Source organism: Microplitis mediator, chromosome 10, assembly GCF_029852145.1.
Source record: "Microplitis mediator isolate UGA2020A chromosome 10, iyMicMedi2.1, whole genome shotgun sequence".
Taxonomy (NCBI): domain Eukaryota; kingdom Metazoa; phylum Arthropoda; class Insecta; order Hymenoptera; family Braconidae; genus Microplitis; species Microplitis mediator.
Window position 1 is genome coordinate 14,762,741 of NC_079978.1, and position 21,406 is coordinate 14,784,146.

The 21,406-nt window shown below is 34.2% G+C and overlaps 1 protein-coding gene across 5 annotated transcripts in view; it reads right to left on the reverse strand.

The window, feature by feature from the left end:
* Positions 1-2,182: 2,182 nt before the first annotated feature.
* LOC130676632 (sodium leak channel NALCN) overlaps positions 2,183-21,406 on the reverse strand; it is a 59,825-nt gene continuing 40,601 nt past the window's right edge. For 3 of the 5 annotated variants that reach the window (XM_057482982.1, XM_057482983.1, XM_057482980.1), the window contains exons 21-28: positions 14,838-15,250; positions 14,556-14,779; positions 14,300-14,436; positions 4,578-4,714; positions 4,350-4,506; positions 4,151-4,276; positions 3,905-4,079; positions 2,183-3,111 (exon numbers count right to left, since the gene is read on the reverse strand). In XM_057482982.1, coding sequence (XP_057338965.1) covers positions 2,933-3,111; positions 3,905-4,079; positions 4,151-4,276; positions 4,350-4,506; positions 4,578-4,714; positions 14,300-14,436; positions 14,556-14,779; positions 14,838-15,250 — 1,548 coding nt within the window. In that variant the 3' untranslated portion in view covers positions 2,183-2,932. The remainder of the gene's footprint in view (positions 3,112-3,904; positions 4,080-4,150; positions 4,277-4,349; positions 4,507-4,577; positions 4,715-14,299; positions 14,437-14,555; positions 14,780-14,837; positions 15,251-21,406) is intronic. The other 2 variants (XR_008991459.1, XR_008991460.1) reach the window with 2 other exon arrangements.

The window sequence follows — 21,406 nt, forward strand, 5'->3', positions numbered from 1 at the left end:
ACCCAGAACCGTATAACAAGAAACAACTCAGAAGGTTCTTGGGAATGGTAAATTGGTATAGAAGACATATGAAGATGGTAGCCAAGATTCAAAGTCCACTCACCTCCATCACCAGTGAGAAGTCAACTTGGACTTGGGGTTCTGAACAGCAAGACGCGTTTAAACAAATGAAAGATCTACTACTGAATGCACCAGCGTTAACTGTACCAGACTATAACTTACCATTTATTTTATATACAGATGCCTGTGATACTGGGATTGGAGCAGTATTAACACAGAAAGCTCAAGACCGGGAGTACCATATTACTGCTATCAGCAGATCGTTAAACAAACTTGAACGCAACTATACAACTACGGAAAAAGAGCGCCTAGCAGTTATTTGGTCTTATCAAAAACTGAAAGGTTACTACGAGCAATATCCAGTGACAGTTGTCACCGATCATGCAAGTTTAAGATGGCTACAAAACATCAAGAATCCGAGAGGACGACTAGCCAGATGGGTAGCAGAGTACTCACTGTGGACTATAACTATAGTTCATCGACCAAGTACTAGTGTTAGTCTAGATATGTAAGGCCAGTTCGGGTATTTATTATAAAACAATATAAAATAGAGTCTCATTGGGTCTGAGTTACCAGGGTAAACCCACGAAAAGGCTGTTTCAACATCTTTTACAGTTTTGAACGGCAACCCACCGTTTCAATGGATGATATCGACATGAAAGACAGCAAATTTTTGAGAAATATGAATTGAATCATGTCCACAAGACTCAACTGGAATTGAAAATACTCAAAACTCGATTTTGAAAAATATGTTACTTACTGTGATTTAAAATCGGGGAGCCGCGCGCCTTGGCCAGAAAAAAGAAAACCCCACACCACATGTTTGTCAGCCTCGGCTTCGCCTCATCAAACAATTACATGTAATCTGAGACTTTCCTTATTTTACTGACTTAGGCATGTTATATACTATTTTGAAAATCTGGATACGATAATTTTTCACAAAGATTCAGCTTCACAAAAATCATTGAAAACATTTCCAAATTTTTTTGTTCCATTAATTTTTTTGCGTCAGTATATATATAACAATGTAGACTAAATTTTACTTTCAAATGCATCTCAATTGACACCCAGATAAAAAAAATTAAGATTATTCCGTAGATCTTGGTGAATTGATTCAGATAATTGTACATCTGAAATCTCACACTTTTTTAAAGTTTTGTTTTATTATATTTCTCATAACCTTAATCTATAATATAAAATTTTTAAATTATGTCAGTGAAAAGATTTAATTCTTCGAAAATTATGATCAAAGCAAAAGGCAGAATTTGATTCAGCATTGATCAAATCATTTGTTCAAGTTATGGCCAGTTTATAGATGTCACTGCAAAATTTGACTGAATCACATTTCACGATCATTTTTCCAATTATGATAAGACATTAATTGCGTATTTTTACATTGTTTTTACATTATGCAATACCATTGCGTATTTGTACATCATTTCTAAAAAATCTATTATGCTAAATTATCAACTATATACATTTATATATTGAGAATGACTTGACTTTACAACTAGATGATAGCTTTACAATTTGCATACTTACAAAATGATTTCGCTTCATCTTTAATTTCTTATTAAATTTTATTGTTTTTTCAATTTTCGCACTAATATTTTGACTCAATAATAAATTAAATGTCACTTGAATAGTGCTTAAGCACTTTGCGTAAATGAATTATGGTAATTTAACTTTTTTTTAGTCATTGAATCTGAGTATGCACTTTAGTTGCTTAGTCAATTAAAATTATAACAAAGTATCAATCTACTCAGAAAACGATTACTTTAATATGGGCTTGATTACCTTAGCGGATTCGAATCACGGTGAAAACATCGTGAAAGTGTAAACACCGTGGATCCACGGTGGGTACAAGGTGGGTTTGTACCATTTTACCACCGTGTATACACGGTGTTTTCACTGTGATTACGTTGTGTATCCACCGTGATTTCACGGTGGCTTTGCGGCATTTCACCACCGTGGTTCCACGGTATATCTACCGTGATTACACTATGTAACCACCGTGGTCCTACTGTGTAACCGACTTTTTGGGTACACCGTGGAACCACGGTGGCAACACCTTGTAATCTTGGTGGTAAAATGGAACAAACCCACCATGTTTCCACCGTGATTCTAAACCGCCAGGGTATTTTTTCTCTCATTTAGAATATTTATTATATTTTCGATTCTTATCTCATCGGTAGTCAGATATACCCATATAACAATCTATTTCAATTCTTGAGCAAGTCTGGTCTTAAGATCTATAGGTGCTAGTGTCTTTTTCTACGTATGTCTCTTGCTGCAGATACATGTGACCAGATTTAAATTGCAAGCTTAGTACAATTTTGCAAAAAAATTTTTTTTCCGATTATTGCTCAAGAATTATGTAAGAATATTGAAATCATCTGAAGCATGCTTGTTGATAAAGTATTACGATTTTCTGTGAATATCTGAAACAAGAAATGCGTCAGAAATGAAAAAAGTTACTTGTTTCACGCATCTTCAGCAGATCTTGCGCAAGCCATACGTATATACCTACTGTAAGTTACTGGTGCAAGTAATGCGTCAGACATTTTTTCATTGTACCGCGTGCAAGGTATCTTCAATATTTTCGCGTTCGATACCATGAGTAAGACATACACAAATTTTGACATAGGTCAAGTTCTTGATACACGATCTTGCGAATGACATATACGTAAAAAAAGACACTAGCAGTTGCGGGTCTTGCTCACAATACCTACTCCAGAATCTTGCCCAAACACATGTTACTTGGGAATAATTAACAATATTTTTGAAATTCATGGATCGCTTAATTTGAACAATAAATCTTCAAGTGAATAAAAATACAATTTAATAATTTTCAATCAATGAAATTCCAAATTTAAAACTCATCCTCACTCAATTCTGAGTTGTGATCAAGTTGTTCAACCCACCAATCTTTTACTTCTAGTGTTACACTACAAACTTTCGGGACTGCTGCTTTTGTATTGGAGATTTCTCGTGGTTGTCTATTTTGTTCTGTGCCTTCCGAAAGATGGGGTAAACTAGTTTTGGTTAATGCTACATAAAAATAGAATTAATGAATATATCATTACACATGTAGAAGTGGGGCAGATAGGTAAAAAAATAGGCCATTTCGAAAGTTTGTTAAAAAATTTGAAAAAAAAAAAAAAAAACAAGGAAAAAATACTCTAGATTATCATTTCTAACTCTCAATAATATTATTGCACAATTTAGAATTTTCAGAGATTTCTTTTCAAAATATTTTTATAAAAAATTAAAATTTGTAGCTAAAATCGGTTTTTTCTAATATGATTTCTAATTATTGAACGATCGGATACGTCGAACTTTCAATACAGAAGGATTCAAAAAAAGTTAAAATTAAAATTTTAGAAGTAGTCAATCAGACAGGAATGGAATAGTATCTTTTTGTAAATAACATTGAAATCTAAATCATGTATGCAAAATGAAATTCACGTATTTCTCCGTGTAATATTCATTTATTTTCGTGTTCATTAACTGGAACTGTCGCCCTATAAATTTTTGTTAGATATTTTCTACAACCATAGACCTATTAATTTTCTAATAATTTTTTTTCTGACGTCTTTACTTACTTACTGTATAGCAAATAATTTTTTTCCATTTGGATTTTATGTAAACAATTTCATTTTATTTTTTCGGAGTGGCTCACTTGGTTTATAAGAAAAAAGTTTTTATAGCAACTGGAAATTAGTTATATTTACTTGAAGTAACGGTAAAAAAAAAGCACACGAAGCTTATAGTAATTAAATTTATGGCTTTGTCCATTTCTGCCCCATAGATATTTTCTTATGTAAAATAGAAAAGAACTTACGGGGGGGTCGGCTACTTCTTTTCTTCGATACCGTAATCTTTTCTTTTTCATTACGACACGAGGCAGGATCTGATAATGTTGGTGCCAAATATTTTCTACCTGATGCACTTCCGATACTATCTGATCTCGGTAATATAGCTGGTTTTTTATTTCTATGGCGTATTCCTTCAGTTTCCTGTGAAATAAGAAACCCAAAGTTATATATTATTACTTTAAATGCAAAAATTATTATAAGACATAAATTACTTTTGTTTCAGTTTCTATTTCACGCTCAACAATGTTTTCTTTACTTTTTTCTTCAAGATGATCTTGAGTTAATGTGGCTAAGTCATTAGTCGCTCGTAGTCCCGCTATCAAACTATTTTGTTGTTTCTATTGAATTTAGAGTAATTAATCATTCAAAATATTATTAAAAATCTAATAATGCAATGAAATTATTTCTTACTCCAGTAGCGCGTATTTTTTTTAAGCATCCTTCTAACCAAGTCCGTATTGTTTGTTTTGCTACTTCTTCTTCGATAATATATTCAAACTCTTCACGAGCTAAAAGTTCTTCCAGCTGCAGAGCTTTTCTAATGTCCACTGAACGATAAGATAGCATACTTAAAAAATAAAATTTACAATACATAAAATGTTTTATTTTGTAATACGATAGACCATTTTTTACACTAACTTTATGACATCATGAAATGTAACATCTTCTCCATTATGCAGTCTTTCAAGCTCATAACACATATATTTGAAGAGTAATCGATCTTTTTGTGGATCTGTTTCTAATCTTCCTTTTAAAAGTCGCAGTATAAATTTAACCTTAAATATCGTATTGTATAATTAGTTTGTCTTAGATAAAGAACTCAATAATCAATTGAAAACATTATATATTAACCCTCTGTACACGTTATCTGCATACATTTTTTTGTGATCTATAAATACACAAACAAATGCAATTTACGTGAACCCACGAAAAATTAATATCTCTACAGATTTTCGTAGATCTTCACATACCTACCTACATCTGCAAGATGGATTCTACATAGATCTACATAGATCTATGTAGATCTAATGCATAAATAAGTTTATCTACGTTGACCTGAGTAGATCTACGTAGATTTTCAGAAGGGAACAAATCTGATCTGCGTAAATTTTGGTAAAAAAAAAATCTGGAGATCGGTGAACCCTGTGGCCAGCCCGTAAGGTTCCCACTGTTTTCAAGCACCTGGACCTTAAAAACATTATTGTAAATGAATTTTCGAGCTCATTGAGCTTGAAACTGATTTTCAATACGCTTGTTTTTCTGATCCCATCGAACTCATAATAAATGATGTCCTGCCTTGAACTACGAAAATTCAACTAACTAAAAATAAATAAAAAACATGTAACTTTGAATTTTTGTTTGCGATTTTTCTTAACTAAATTGTCAGTATTTAATGAAATCTCTTTAGTTAAAGAAAATCTCGTGAATTTTCTGCCATTGTTAACCCTATTGCAATTTTTAGTAACATTATTACCATTCTTTAATTTGTTTAGGAAACTTTTGAAACATTTTTTAACGAAAGCTGTTGGATAAATGTTACGTATCAAAAGTTCCTTCAGCTTTTCGAAATTTGCATGATGAAAATTTTCATGTGAGATGGTAGCAATTCAGATGTCTCATGTATTCTAATAGTCTCTGAAGTGGGTCATTATTTTTTTCTTCGATGAAAAATCGTGGCGTAAGCTGGGCTCGATCCTGGGTGCTTGAGATTCAAAGTCTGGCGCGTTAACCACTGCATGGAGTGATCAACATAAAAAACGAAGTCTTTTGTATTTATTTAGATGCTGGTGAATGGCCATCCATGCCCATATATGACCATACATGATTCGTTTTTGCCGGGATTCGTCAGAATTACTTTGAACTTTATTAAACTCTTAAAACTACATACATTTATAAATTCTTGTTTATAAAAAAAAAAGTTCTTTAAAAAAAATTTAGATCTAGTTAAATATAATGAGAACTTCAAAGATCGGAATTTTCCATGATTAAGGTCTGCACTAATCAAAGTAGATGTATGCAAATTAATTCAGACTTTTGAGGGTCTCTTTGATCTATAATTTTTTAAAAGAAATTATTTCAAAGAGTTTTGAAATTACCATAAAAATCAAAATTTTGAGTTTATTGAGTTTAGGAATTTTCTGATCTTTTTTTTTTTCGTAGATTAAAAAATGAAAAACCCAGATTTTCGTAGGTTTCACTTGTGTGTAGGATTTAGATCACCGTAGATAAAAATAATTGTTTCTCGACTGCTTCTTTAGATTACATACATAGTTGTGTACGAACCATTTATGGTCATCATAAGTTAAAATATGTGACTGAACGTAAAAAAGTTCATAACTCTATATAAGGTCATATGTGATCAATACATGATCATATATGATCCATATATGACCATATAAGATCCATATGCAAACAAGTCTATTTTGGCTTTGACAATCAATAACTCGGGACATATTGGTCATACAGAGAATGAAAGGAGGGTTTTAAGAACTCAGAAACATTTTCTATAAGAAACAATTAGTGGCGTTTGATAGGAATTTTTGTTTCGAAGCAATAATGTTGATGTAAAAAACATGTAAAAATTCGCATATTTAAGGATATTCAGAAATCTTGGTATAACCTTGGGTATAACGGATGAACAATAGATACCGTCAACTTTTATTTAACCTTAAAGTCTCCTGAAAAAACTCTGGCAATTTCAAAGCACTGCAAATCTTCTTTCTTAGTGTTCCGGAGCTTTAAATTTATCGATTTTGCCAAAAATCGCACAATGAGCGATTCTTCGGTTTTTAATCATTTCTTCAATGTCAAAAATTTTTTTCTAGCGACAAGCTTTATTTCTTCAATCAAGAACAGTAATTATTAAAAAAAATTTTTTTCAAATTTTTTTTTTTTTTTTTTTTTTTTTTAAGAAAATTGATATTCTCGAAATATTTTTTTTTCGATATATTTCTTCGTTATCATCTTCAAAATTGATTTTTTTTAACATCAGAATGATTTTGAAGATGATAAAGAAATAAAATATCGAAAAAAAAATTTCAAAAAAATCAAGTTCCTTAAGAAACAAAAAAAAAAAATTTGAAAAAATTTTTTTTTAATAATTACTGTTCTTGATTGAAAAAATAAAGCTTGTCGCTAGAAAAAAATTTTTGACATTGAAGAAATGATTAAAAACCGAAGAATCGCTCATTGTGCGATTTTTGGCAAAATCGATAAATTTAAAGCTCCGGAACACTAAGAAAGAAGATTTGCAGTGCTTTGAAATTGCCAGAGTTTTTTCAGGAGACTTTAAGGTTAAATAAAAGTTGACGGTATCTATTGTTCACCCGTTATACCCAAGGTTATACCAAGATTTCTGAATATCCTTAAATATGCGAATTTTTACATGTTTTTTACATCAACATTATTGCTTCGAAACAAAAATTCCTATCAAAAGCCACTAATTGTTTCTTATAGAGAATGTTTCTGAGTTTTTAAAACCCTATTTTCATTCTCTGTATGACCAATATGTCCCGAGTTATTGATTGTCAAAGCCGAAATGGACTTTTTTGCTTTGATCAATGATAACTCGGCGCCAAATCGTCGTAGAGACTTTTTGAGGGTGGGAAATTAATAGGCATAAAATGTTTTAAAAGTGTCATAAGGTCAGATTATCAAAAAAAAATTATTAAAGCCCATAGACTTTCTTGAAGAGGAACAAAAATTTGGAAAATTTTTTTGCGTCAGTTTTCATAGGATTACTCACGGAACTATGCATGATCAAAAAATGTGAAGTCCAGATCTGACAACTAGAAGCTTGAAGCTAGAATTTGATATTTTTGTTTTTACTTTACAACCGTTTTTCATCGAGTTACAGCATGTCGAAAATCACTCAAAAATTTAGAATTTTTTTTATATCTCGTAATTTTTGTGACCAGTGTAGTTGCCTCCGGTAGCACGTTAGACTACCCGAGGTAGAATGAATGTCATGGCTGTGTCTTCTTCCTTCGTTGCCGCTCGGTAATGACGTAGAAAGCATGGCTGTCCAAGTGAATTTTTTAATTAGCTTAAAAGCTTGCGAACGAGTAGCAGTTAGCCGTCAATTTCTCTGATTAGGTAACTAGTAACAGGGTTCTCATATCGTTTGACACTGCCATGAGCAAGAAATTGTATGTGTCGGGCCTAAATACACTAATGGAAAAAATTAAAGGATAAAAAAAAATTCCAAATTTTTGGGCGATTTTCAACAGGCCCTAACTTTGAGAGAAATGGTCGTACAAGAAATAAAAAAAAAAGGAAATTGTAGCTCCAAGTGTCTACTTTTTAGATTAGAACTTCAAAATTTTTTAGCGTCAGCGGTTTTAGAATAATATTAGAAAAACCAGCAACAAAACAATTTTCAAATTAAAAAAAATTTTTTTTTTTGGTCTTTGGGCGTGGAAAAAATTGTTTAGCTTCATAATTTTGACAGCTTCGCACGACATCTTGTAGGCTAATTAACCAAAATATAACCTAGAATTAGCGGCACGAAACAAAAAATTTTTTTTTGTAGACCTGTGTTATCGATATCTCAAAAGCTAATGATCGCACAGAAAGTTAATAGTGGGTTTTAAAAACTTGAATAAATTCCCTTCAACAATTAGCCATTGCTTTTTCGAAAAAAAAATTTTTTCCTATCGTCACATGAATTTAAAAATGCAACAAAAAAAAAGCTTTTTTTGGTTATTTGGAAAATCAAACGCTGAAACAAAAATATTGTGGAAATCGATAATGCTAACTTTGCATTTCACAGTTCAATATGTCCACAAAAACCTTACGAAGAGCCAGATCAATCCGACCAGCCGTTTATTTGTTTCACTCGATCAAATTTTTGAAAAAATTAAAGGATCACGTTTTTTCGCTCTGAAAAGCTCATAATCTTTAACAAGATGAAAACGAACATTTTTTCTGAGTTTTGTCCACAATTTTATCGCAGACAGTGCTTAAATTTCTTAAAAAAAAAAAAGTTTTTTGTCGAAACACAATTTAAAAAAAAAAAATTTTTCAAAAAAATTTTTTTTTGGAATAACTTTAGGAAATTTACAAAACCAACACCCAATAATTTTTAACACGTTTACGTCGCTGTATTTCGTGATTTTACTGATCTCTTAGTCATTAAGTTAAAAAAAATTGTTTTTTTTTTAATTTTTGTTTCGAAAAAAAACTTTTTTCTTTGTTTGAAATTTAAGCACTGTCTGCAATAAAATTGTGGACAAAGCTCAGAAAAAATGTTTGTTTTCATCTTGTTAAAGATTATGAGCTTTTCAGAGCAAAAAACGTGATCCTTTAATTTTCTCAAAAATTTGATCGAGTGAAACAAATAAACGGCTGGTTGGATTGATCTGGCTCTTTGTAGGGTTTTTGTGGACATATTGAACTGTAAAATGCACAGTTAACATTATCGATTTCCACAATATTTTCGTTTCAGCGTTTGATTTTCCAAAAAACCACAAAAAGCCCTTTTTTTGTTGCACTTTTAAATTCATGTGACGATAGGAAAAATTTTTTTTTTTGAAAAAGCAATGGCTAATTGTTGAAGAGAATTTATTCAAGCTTGTCAAACCCACTATTAACGTTCTGTGCGATCATTGGCTTTTGAGATATCGATAATCAAAGACAAATAGATCCTTTTTCATTTGAAGACTGATATCTCGGCGAGAAGTGGACGTATCAAGGTCCATAAACAATGAATATAAGCTGAATAATGAAGGTATCCGATTCTCATAGTGGTTCATCAAAAAAAAATTTTTCCACGCCCGAAGACCAAAAAAAAAAAAAAATTAAAAAAATTTGAAAATTGTTTTGTCGCTGGTTTTTCTAAGATTACTCTAAAACTGCTGACGCTTAAAAATTTTGAAGTTCTAATCCAAAAAGTAGACACTTGGAGCTACAATTTCCTTTTTTTTCATTTCTTGTACGACCATTTATCTCAAAATTAGGGCCTGTTGAAAATCACCCAAACATTTGGAATTTTATTTTGATCCTTTAATTTTTTCCATTAGTGTAGAAAGTGACCCAACACTATTCTGAACTTGAAGTCGGTTCCGTGTTCGGGCGTTCCCCGAAGTAGTCTTTTTAAATTTAAAATAGCCCCTCCCCATGTGCTTTCAACGGGTTTGTTCTAAGGCTCAAGTCCGATTCGTACCACGAATCATAGTCTAAAATTATAATCGTTGTCCACATAAATGTACTGGGTATCTTCTTAGGGAGGCAGGGGAAAGAGACCACGTCCCATCTCGACTAAGTGGTATGTCGACCAATACATTGAATTGGTACTATGGGGGGGGGGGGGGGCATTTCAAGCCCCACTTCGACCAGAATCTCTTTATTTCTTGAGATGGGAGGAGTGGATGGGCCTAAGTGTGGTTGAACTCGTAGTGGCTGCGGTTAGATACCACATGTAATGAGGAATTTTGATCATACCTCCGGTTAATGTCCATCTTAGTTTCGACTAAGTGTCTCCTCTGGGTAGAAGAGATGGGATTTCGCAGCGTGAGTATGCCCAAAAGGGTGTGGTATCAGCTTCCGGACGGCAGAGGTGGACTTAGATCCCGTTACATTAATTATTTGTCCATATGACGGTCCACTATCTAGGCAATCAGATTCCTTGGCCAAATAACTAAATTTTGAACTTGCTAAAATCACTGTCGATTTAACTTGCTCATTTTAGGATTATTGGTCTCATGACAGTATATAGTCTAGAAATCCAGACTTCTAGATTTAAATATTATGTTTAATTCAAATATTCGTATTTGTATCCGATAGAACGGGAAGTGCATCCTCTCGGTACCCCAGTAGCTTCGAGTCCAAGTAGAATAATTAATTTTGCTGAACTAAAATCCCTAAGCCACAGTGCAGGGTCCCAGCGAAATTAATAATAATAATAATTGCACAATTCCTCAATCATAAATTCAATGTGGTAAACTGTAAGAGAGTGTGATCAGCATAAATTGTAAACCACTTCAAGCTGATTAGTAACTCTAATCGTATTTTGTTAACTATAATACAGACATGTAATACAATATTTCAATTCAATATAAGAATATACAGATCCTTTGTCCTCTTTTGAATCTCGTTCTCTATTTATACCTCTTACTCTAATATCCATAAGTTAGCCAGTACAGAAAGAGACAGACGTCAAGAACAGACACTTTTCGAGGACCCATATTCATTACCCACTTTTCCTCTCGCTTGAAGTCCCGGGACGTACCCTAAAGCCACACAGATCAACAATCAGGATTGTTGAGCGTCTTTCTGTTTGATGCTAAATAGACTTATTTAGTATTCAGAAATTTCACCGAGTACTAAACATTCTCAAATTAGCCACGTGATGGTCTTATTAAGCTCCTTGCGTGAGTTATAGATTAAGGATTCGGGTTATTTTCTGCTAAATGATTAATTAATTAAAAATCTTTCACTCATCGCCTTCACTATCTCCGATCGTGACATTTGTATTAAATAGATTTGTAAAATTTTATCGTTTTTAGGAACTTTATGGATTTGATCTGTCCGTGTGGATCACATAATAATGCTTTCATGGATTATGATAGCTGTAACTAGTCCTTTTCAGCTTGGTATTTTATACACTCAATAAGCAAACAGTGGATGGAGAGTCTGTTATCGCAGCGGGGGTACTTGGTGGTATTGGTTTTGATGACGTGGACATTAGTGAAATTCGTGTGGTTGATGTGCAGCCTATTAATTACGCATTGATCGCTTCTATCCAGAATATTGTAGGCTCTATCCGTTACGTTGTCACGTACTAGGTAGAGTTTCATTGCCGTACCGTTCCATACATTGTTTCGGTGTTCGATTATATTATAATGTATAAGATACTTGGCCACGACAGGAGATAATTTAATATCAGGTTGTACATGTTTAGTGGTTGCTAATGTCGCTTTTGCGTCTACATTTTCATTTCCTTGCACGCCCTGGTGGGCTGGTACCTAAGCAAAGATTACTTCGTAAGTCTGGGACTGTAACTTGTGGGTCGTTTCCTCGATGCTATGGATTAACGGGTTGTTGATGGATTTATTCCCAATCGCTCGTAGGCAGGAGAGAGAGGGTCATTGTATATAAAACCTTTGATACATTTATTTTTAGTAATAAGCTGAAGAGCTTTTAAGATGGCAACAGCTTCACATGTCAAGATAGAGTTATGTTTTAGTAAACTAGCCGGTTCACATATATTTTTTTCTTCATATGCAATGGCGTAGATTGTGGCTTCTTCTGCAGAGTTGTTTGGTACTTCGATTTGGCTTGAATAATCAGAGCGTATGAAAGCTCGGAAAATAGAAAATTCATAAAGAACTGAACAAGTCGATAATAGCTTGTTCGAAACCGAAAGATGACAAGTAAAAGAAACCTCTTTTAGGATATTGAGGCGAAGTTGTGGCTCATTATTTATCACGAAACAACCTTTTGACAAATACAGGAAATTGGTGCCACAGTGGGCCTCGTCTCCAAGCTCTCTTCGGCCAGAGTCTCTTTATTTCCTGAGATCTGAAGTGTGAGCCCCACCTTAGTCGTCAATCAATTGTATTTTTCGGCTAAGTGTCGTCTGGGGCGGGGTAGAGATGACTTCGTAACACCTCCCGTAGAACGGAGGTGGACTTCGGTCCCGTCACATTGATTAATTATGGCTCCTATTTTGGATCTATCTGTCTAGAACTCTTCATGGTTGATGTACCTGTCTTGAAGTTCCTGGAATAAGGCTTGGTAAGTTTGTTAATCTGTAGTGGTTCAATTGTATTGGCTGAACGAGATATCAATGGTCAAATCTGGTATCCATGGACGGACAGGTAGATTGCCGTACAAGAATACCTTTGGATTCTGACGCTGATTTGTTCATAGTGATTCCCTATACACATTCGAATTTATTTACGAGATTGTGGTCGGTGGTCGTACATAGATGTTAGTGATTTTTTGATTGTATTCAGATTTGCCGGGCTATAAGGGATAGATAAGATGAAGACTGCATATCTTATACAAAGTTCTCTTTATCTGATGGTTAATGCTGGTATCCTTGTTTTTGCTTCTATGCTACTAGCTGGACTGGTCCTGAAGGCTCCGAGGCTTCTGCATAATGCAGTGTTCTGTATTAGATCTAGGGTGTTTTATATTTAAGAGTTCAGGGAGTTATAGTGGATTGTGTTATAATTCAGTTCAGGTCTTTTAAGGCCTTTGTATATGTTCAGCAGCGTGTCGGAATCAGCTCCCCATTTCTTGGGTGCCAGAACTTTGAGAGTCTGCAATAGTTTGTGCAATCACTCTTTAATTTTTTAATGTGTGGGGCCCAAGAGGCTCTGGTGTCTATTGTCATGCCCAGTATTTTCATTGTATTCATCTATTTAATTGGTTGATAGCTTGGCGTAAGCTTAATAATTTCATTAATTATAGAACTGTTGTGATTGATTCATAACGATGAATATGATGAGTTTAGCGATCTTCCACGATGTCTAAAATATTTCAAGATCCCTATTGATTTAGCATAACAGTGGAATGATATTCTATAATACTTGAAATATGAAATTCAATAATATTGAAAATAGTAATTTTTTACTCATTCACAATAGCGCCGACGAATCTTAGTTCTATAACAAGAGTTTATCACCACAAATTATATCTTTACTTTGAAATAAGTTCACAGGCTCGTTGTTCTCATTCTTGAGCTCAATGAACTATCATTATTATTAACTTAACGATTGACCCAACTATTACATTCACTTTCACTATTTACAATATTGACGCTGTCACCGTCATTTTTTGTATTACTTACATTTTTGGGAATAAAAAAAATTTTGTTTAGATTTTCTTCAGTGCTTATTACCTTGTTTTTTTAATTTTAGATTTTTTTCACGCGTTGATGTTTTAACATATTGCATAAAATCTATATTGAAAATTGAATTCTTCAATAAACTTCAAAATATTAATATTTTTTTATACAAACTATGAAAAAATAAATTAAGAGATTAACAACCAGAGCTAATGAAATTTATTGTTCCTGCCCGACGAATAATGTATTCAAATATCAGCTGATAAACTGCTGTTGATTGCATTTCATTTTTATAAGCAATTCAACCGATCAATAATTAGCCCATTACGAATTGATAATGCTTGACTGATCATCAGCAGTCAGACATCAACTGCGCTATGAGCTTTTTTTCCACGCATGGTGACTTTGAATTCTATACTTGTATACTTCAAATTGACCTTTAGGAAAGTAATTATAATCCGCGTGATGAGCAAAAAACGGTCGGTCCTTTAATTTCCTTAGGTGCATGTACATGATTATTTACAACAATGGACAGAGGGTTAATTTTACAGAGAAATTTGAAACATACTCGTCTAACTGGAATAACTCCTCTTTGATGTATATCCACGACATTCCATGTATTTTGAAAATTTCTTATATCAGCGTAAGATAACAGCGCATCTTCTTCATTTGAGTAGAAGAGAGAAAAGTTTTCCATGATAATAGCTATATTATTAAAATATTAATATTACTATGTTTTTTTTTATGATTGATAATATTTATTAATTAAGCTTCCAAAGAAATGCCTAAATCAACTTTTTTAATAATAATTTGAAATTACTTACCCACCAATAAATTTAACACGATGTAAGTTATAATAACGTAAAATGTACAAAAGTAAAAAAGTGATGCATGAAAATTTCCACAATCAGTTTCCCAATAATTAGCAGCTGGTGTACAATATGGTGGTTGTACCATACAATCATGCATAATTTTATTCCAATCTTCACCAGTAACAATACGAAATAACATAGCAACGCCAGTAACTGGTGATTCGAAATTGGCACGTCTACGAATTTTTTAATAATTAATAAATAAAAAAAAACTATAATAAAAATATTTCTTACCTTCCTATTCCCTCTCCGTATTTTACAGTTCCAAATATGATTGTGCCAGCAAGTGCGTAAAAAAAAACTAATAAAAACATACCAAATATAATAAAAAAACTTTTACAAACTGATACGCCGACTGTTAACATCAACATTTTTAATGTCGTATGTTTTCCAGTGATTGTAAAAAATCTAAGAATTACAACCATGAAACCAATAACATATGATAAATCATTTTGCATCGTACAATGAATAATTATCCAAATTACACCAACAACGGTAACTAAAAGATCATAACGGTTTCGTCTTGATTGCCAATAACCACGTGGTGTGAATGCTATATTTTTCATTATAACTTCAACAACAAATACCAATACCAAAATTGTTGATACTGTAGCAAGTGCTTCGGTATGTTTTTCTTCGATTCTCCACTATAATTTCCAAAAAAAAAGAAACATGAATCAATAATTTGAATAATATCTTATCCACCTTGTGACATCTGTAGTATACTCGAGTGTTAGTTTTTGCTCGAGCGAGCGATGCGAGTGTCGCCAAGACACGAAAATATAAACCTCGATGTCACTAGATGTATATAATAATGTATGTATGTATGTATACGTAACTAATGCACGAAGATAAACGCCGTTCAATTTCTAAAGTCAGTGGCATGCAATCGGAAATATAAAAGTATAATGTAAACGTAACAGTAAAATTAGAGTCACGAAGGTCACTTATAAGTTTATTTTGTTACGTAATTTTGACATAATATCTAAAATGTAAGACTAACGCAACTATGTGATATTAGGGTGTTTCAAAAGAAACATTATTTGTTTTTTAAGCCATATGGTCTTCAAAGTTAGTCTTGGTTATAAAAAATAGCTCCCAAACGAGCAGCTTGAAATCTCAATCCTGCTAAGAGCTCGCCGAATGTTCATTTTCTTGTTTGAATTACATGTGAAAAAATTTTATATTTGTTTTTTAAAAATTAAAGTACATAGTCTCGTAGGAAATTTTATTTTCTTCAAAAAAGTTTTGGAGTGTTTTCTCCGTACAACTAACAGAAAAAAAGTTATTGAGCTTGAAACAATCGTGAATTTAACAACAACGTATATACAGTTTTAAAGATAATTTCCGGATTTCATTAAATGTCCATACTTACATGATGAATCCATGTATTATGTATAATCAGACCCCTGTTAAAAAAATATTTCTGAGATCTTACTTACTTTCCGTATGAATTTCTATAGAAAAATTTTTTTTTCAAGAATTAACATTTTTCTTATTAATGTGCTTTTAAATTAAAAAAAAAAGGTTCTGTTTTAAAAGTAAGGAAAATTTTTTTTTGCGTGTTCAAATGAAAAACACAGATGGCATTAGCTCAAACCAAAATATCTAAATTTCTGTCAAAAAACTACTTATATATTAAAATTATGAAGTTATACTACTTAACATAGTTTAAAGCTTCATTATTTTCTTTCTGTTAGTACTACGAAAAAAAGACGCATACTTTTTTGTACCAGGAAAAAATGATTTAGATCTGACCAGATATAATTATATCTTGGCAGATCTATTTATATTTGATCAGATCTAATATTTAGATATGACCAGATCTCATTGTATCTGGCCAACTACCGTTTATATCTGGTCAGATCTAATTAGATCTAGGCTAAATACAATATCAGGCATTATTATATCTAATCAGATCAGAGTATATCTCGTAAGTTCTGATTAGATATAACTATATCTAAACTAAATGCAACATTTAACATAATTTGATCTCGTTGTATCTGTTCAGATATGTTCATGGATACGTCTTATTTTTATAGAAAATTAAAATTCTTAATTAATATTTTATTATTTATTATTTTTGGCTTTCCCGCCAAGAAATTTTATTTTCGTAATTTATAATTGATAATTAATAAATTCTGGCTTTCCTGTCGAGAATTTATCAGTCGGACCGCGTGATTAATTTTGACAATTAACAAAAGAATTCTGGCGTTCCTGCCGAGAATTTTCTTATAAAATTTTAACCCGGAAGTGGTGACTGCCCACGAATTAATTATTAAATAATTACGAACCTTTTTAATAAATTTTGGCTTCTAGCGGAAATTTATTTACCTCCAATTTAATGTTCTTCCAGGTCCAACAGTATCGCGGTGTCTCCTGATTACCTGCCGATTTCCGCGTTATTCTCCCGTCGTATCTTCCTCCAATTTTTTCAATTATGTTTATTAATCTGCTGATTATCACGTGCGGTCACTCGTCTGTGTAATCTGCCGGTCCGTCCAACTGTGTGTGTCATCACCTTGTACACTGACTTATAAAATCTATGTTCGCGACCCCTCGGCCATTATCGAAGAATTAACCACTCCTATTTAATTTCTAATTGGGTCTGGAGGACGAGCCCCTTAAAATAGCGCGCCCAGCGACAAATCGATAAACTGGTAACGCGTATGGGCTGCTCAGAATAATTGATCAACCGTGGGAAATCTGATTGAATTAATTTTGAATATTTGAATTTTGACCCCGTTACATGCGTTTCTTTTTTGAGCTTTTTAAGCTTATTGAAAGTTATGTTTCACATTAAAAAGCGAAAATTTAAAAACTCTTAGATAGTTGAGAACATGAAACTTTCAATTTGGGTGTGCGACTTTTCTTCAGAAGACGCATGGATTTGGACAGAACTAAATGTAAATAATCCTGATAAAGTATGATGAGAATTTTGGATTGGATCATAAACTTAAAGTTTAAAATATTTGAAAGAAATTCAGAGAACGCCAATTCCTTGAATGTTTCGTTAGTTATAGAATCTAACCTAACGAACTGATTGCTATAAGCTATGCCGTGATTGAAAAAGATCGTAAAAGCAAGGATCTGGTGGAATTTTTGAAACATTCAGTACATTATATCATGACGTATCTAGAGAAAGGTGTTTTTATTTCTTTCGATTTTTAGAAATTTTTAAACAATTCAATTCTACATAGCATCGAGTTTTTGTTAGTGTACCCTGGCGGTTTTGAATCACCCTGGGAACACCCTGGAATCACGGTGGATCCACGGTGGTTACACGGTGGGTTTTTTTTCATTTTATCACCGTGATTCCATAGTGGTTACACGGTGTACCCACCCTGGTTCCACGGTGGTTACACTGTGTACCCACCGTGATTCCACGTACACCGCGTAATCACCGTGGATACTCCGTAGAATCTCGGTGAATACACCGTGGAATCATGGTGGATACACCGTGTAACCATCGTGAAACACCGTGTAACCACCGTGGAATCAGGGTGATAAAATGGCACAAACCAACCGTGTAACCACCCTAGATCCACCGTGATTCCACCGTGTTTCCACTCCCAGGGTGTTTCCAGGATGATTCAAAACTGCCAGGGATAGGAATACAATGGCAGGTCTATATGCAAACACCGTTGATTGACTCTTCTAAATATTTACTACCACCACTGCATATTGAGCTGGATCTCATCAAGCAGTAGGTCTAAGCTCTGAAGAAGGATGACGGTTTTTTCCACTACGTAAGTACACTGCGTAGGTCATCTGAATAGAAGAGGTCGTTTCTATTTATCATTTTAATTACAATGTGTGGGTGTCATAGTATAACTTGAAAGGAATCATGTTTAGTTTATTACTGTGAGTAAGAATAATACTATGTTTTGATATCATCTACTATTTTATGACTATTTTTGGCGTTGTTCCGCAATTTATCTAAAGTTGGATGGCGTACAAGCTCAACTGATTATAGATTTGGATTCGGCCCATTAAAATACATCAGGGAAAACTTGATCTCCATTGAAAAATTTCTTTTAGTTGAATAGTTGAAAGTTTTCACGATTTCTAAGCTATTTTTAGCGGTTTTTAGCAATTTACTCTAATTTTGAAGACATGACGGTCTGAATAATCTTAATAATCGGATTCAGCACATCGAAATACACAAGAAACGAACTTGATTAGGTCAAACAAAATTTTTCCACTTACATAATAGCATTTTTTTGCGATTTATATCCATTTATGGCCACACCGATCACGAATATGGATTCAGCACATCGAAATATATAACCGAAAGTATATTCAGTCAAATGTACAAACTATTTTTAAATTCCCACTAAGCATTGTAAATTTTCCATAATCCGGGAAGTTATTGTTTTCACCCCGATTTTCGTAAATCGAGTTTTCATCAGATGTCGACGTTTTGAGGTCCTAGGAAGCTATTCTGACTATTTTCAGAATAATGTCCGAGTGTGTGTGTGTAAACTTTTTTGTAACTTTTCAACTAATGAACCGATTTGAATGGTTAAAGTTGCAATCAAAAGAGCTTGTGGGCGATCAACTTTCCTGAAAATTTCAGATCATATAGACTCGAAAATATTGGTGAATTACGAAAAAAAAAATTTTTTTTCTGAGTTTTTTAGTGATTTCTCAGAAACGACTAGAACAATCGATTTCAAAATCTAATCAGCTCTAGACTTCGATAAAACGCGTCGATTGCCGGCTTAGCCATCTCAATCGGTTAATTTATTCGAGAGATATCGCGGAAGAAAGAAATGGTAAAAAACAGTGATTTGCGAATATCTTCGAGACAACTCAACCAAACAATTTCAAAATCAAATTAGCTCTAGAACCCAATAAGATGTGTCGATTGCCGCCTCAACCATAAAAATCGGTTAATTCGTTCGCGAGATATCGTGGAAGAAACAAATTCACTGCGTGGTTCAGTCGGGGTTTACCCTCACCTTGAGGTACTGAGACAGTCAGACAGGTTTCGCAAAACACCTCAAGTTTTGCACATGTGTGGGATACTTACTATATTGAGACCACAATCAAAATTAATACAATAAGCACACCCATTACAAAACGGAGGAGCAGAAAGTAACCCAGGAGAATTCAGAGACGTCACCAGACACCGTGGACGCCGATTTATTCACCCCGCGCGAACTCTACAAAATTTTAAAGACGCTTAAAAATAAAAAAGCACCGGGACTCGATTTAGTAGAAAACGAAGTTATTTAAAGAGTAGGAGTTATTTTATCAAGGGAATGTTTAGAATCATTTAACAGAATTTTAGAATTAGGAGTTTTCCCAATTGCATGGAAAGAGGATGGGATAATCATGCTCCGTAAGAGCAGTGATAAAGACGCGAGTGACCCAAAATCTTACAGGCCGATATGATTACTTTCCGTAATCGGGAAGGTATTTGAACGATTATGCGTCGTGACTCACAACCACAGTCTTAGCTGGAGTCAAGATTTCCAGTCGACAATTTGGCTTCATGGCCAAAAGGTCGACTGAAGATGCAATCGTTGAGATGCGCCGCTTGCTAGATTCGACAACAGAGAATTTGGTAATCGGACTTCTCTTCGATATTTCTGGCGCCTTCGACAATGTGTGGTGGCGGCGAGTACTCAAGGATTTGAAGGGACGGGAATACCCCAAAAATGTTTACAAGGTGGTTCAGAGTTACTTTGAGGATAGGATAGTCTCACTGTCATGGAGATTCGGGAAAGAAAATAAAAAGCTAAAAAGGAGATGTCCACAGGGATCAGTTTTAGGGCCACTATTTTGCAACATTACGTTCGATGACCTCCTCGTCATCATAGAAGACACCTCACGTGCCGAAATTTAGAGAAAAGCACAAGGGATGGTAGATACGATACTGGAATGGTGTCGTTCTGCGAAACTTACGCTGTTGGAGTCCAAGACCGAAACGATATTCTTCGAGAGAGAGTACACCAGGCGGTCCACGCAAAGACAAAGGTCCGTACCCCTACGAAGCGAAAAGACAGAGAAAGCCCAAATATGATTCAAAGCCACCGAAAATAGTAATAGGTAAAACGAAAACCGCATTTAAAAAGAGCGTTAGATACTTAGGGGTACACTTTGACCAGGACCTGAAAATAACTACGCACATAATGACAAGGCGCGTGAAATTAGATAAAACTTTTGGTCGTCTACGCCGTCTCGCACGGACTGAATAGGGACTGCGCTTTCCGGCTATGTCCACCATCTACAGGGGCTACTTCCTACCTGTTGTCACTTATGCGGCAGCAGGCTGGAGTGACCTATGTGGAATAGAGGATTGGAAGGCTCTTAGGGCCCTGCAACGGCGAGCCCTGATTACAATAACGTCTTCATACAAGACGGCATCGTATGAGGGACTATGTGTAGTTGCAGGGGCAGTGCCCATTCGGCTTGTGATTGACGAACGTTGCGCCCGTTACATTCTTCGCTCTGGCAAATAGGCAACCCTTGGATCCGTGACCGTGCAGCCAGATGACAAAGAAGGCCTTGTCTCCCTCAGCAAAGAAACCATTTGCAGATGGCAAGAACAGTCGCCCACAACGGAAAAAGGACGAATGACGAATGACATTTACCTTCTTCCCCGACGTTACTGAACGTCTAGCAAGAAAACACATCAGCCCTAATTTCTGGCTTACCCAGATTTTAACCGGTCACGACTGTTTCAAAGATAGATTCTTCAAGTACGGACTCGCAAAAGATCGCAAATGTCCCCAATGTAACAAGGGGTGGGATACCGTTCAGCACTTACTGCTAAAATGCACCGAGTTCGAGCC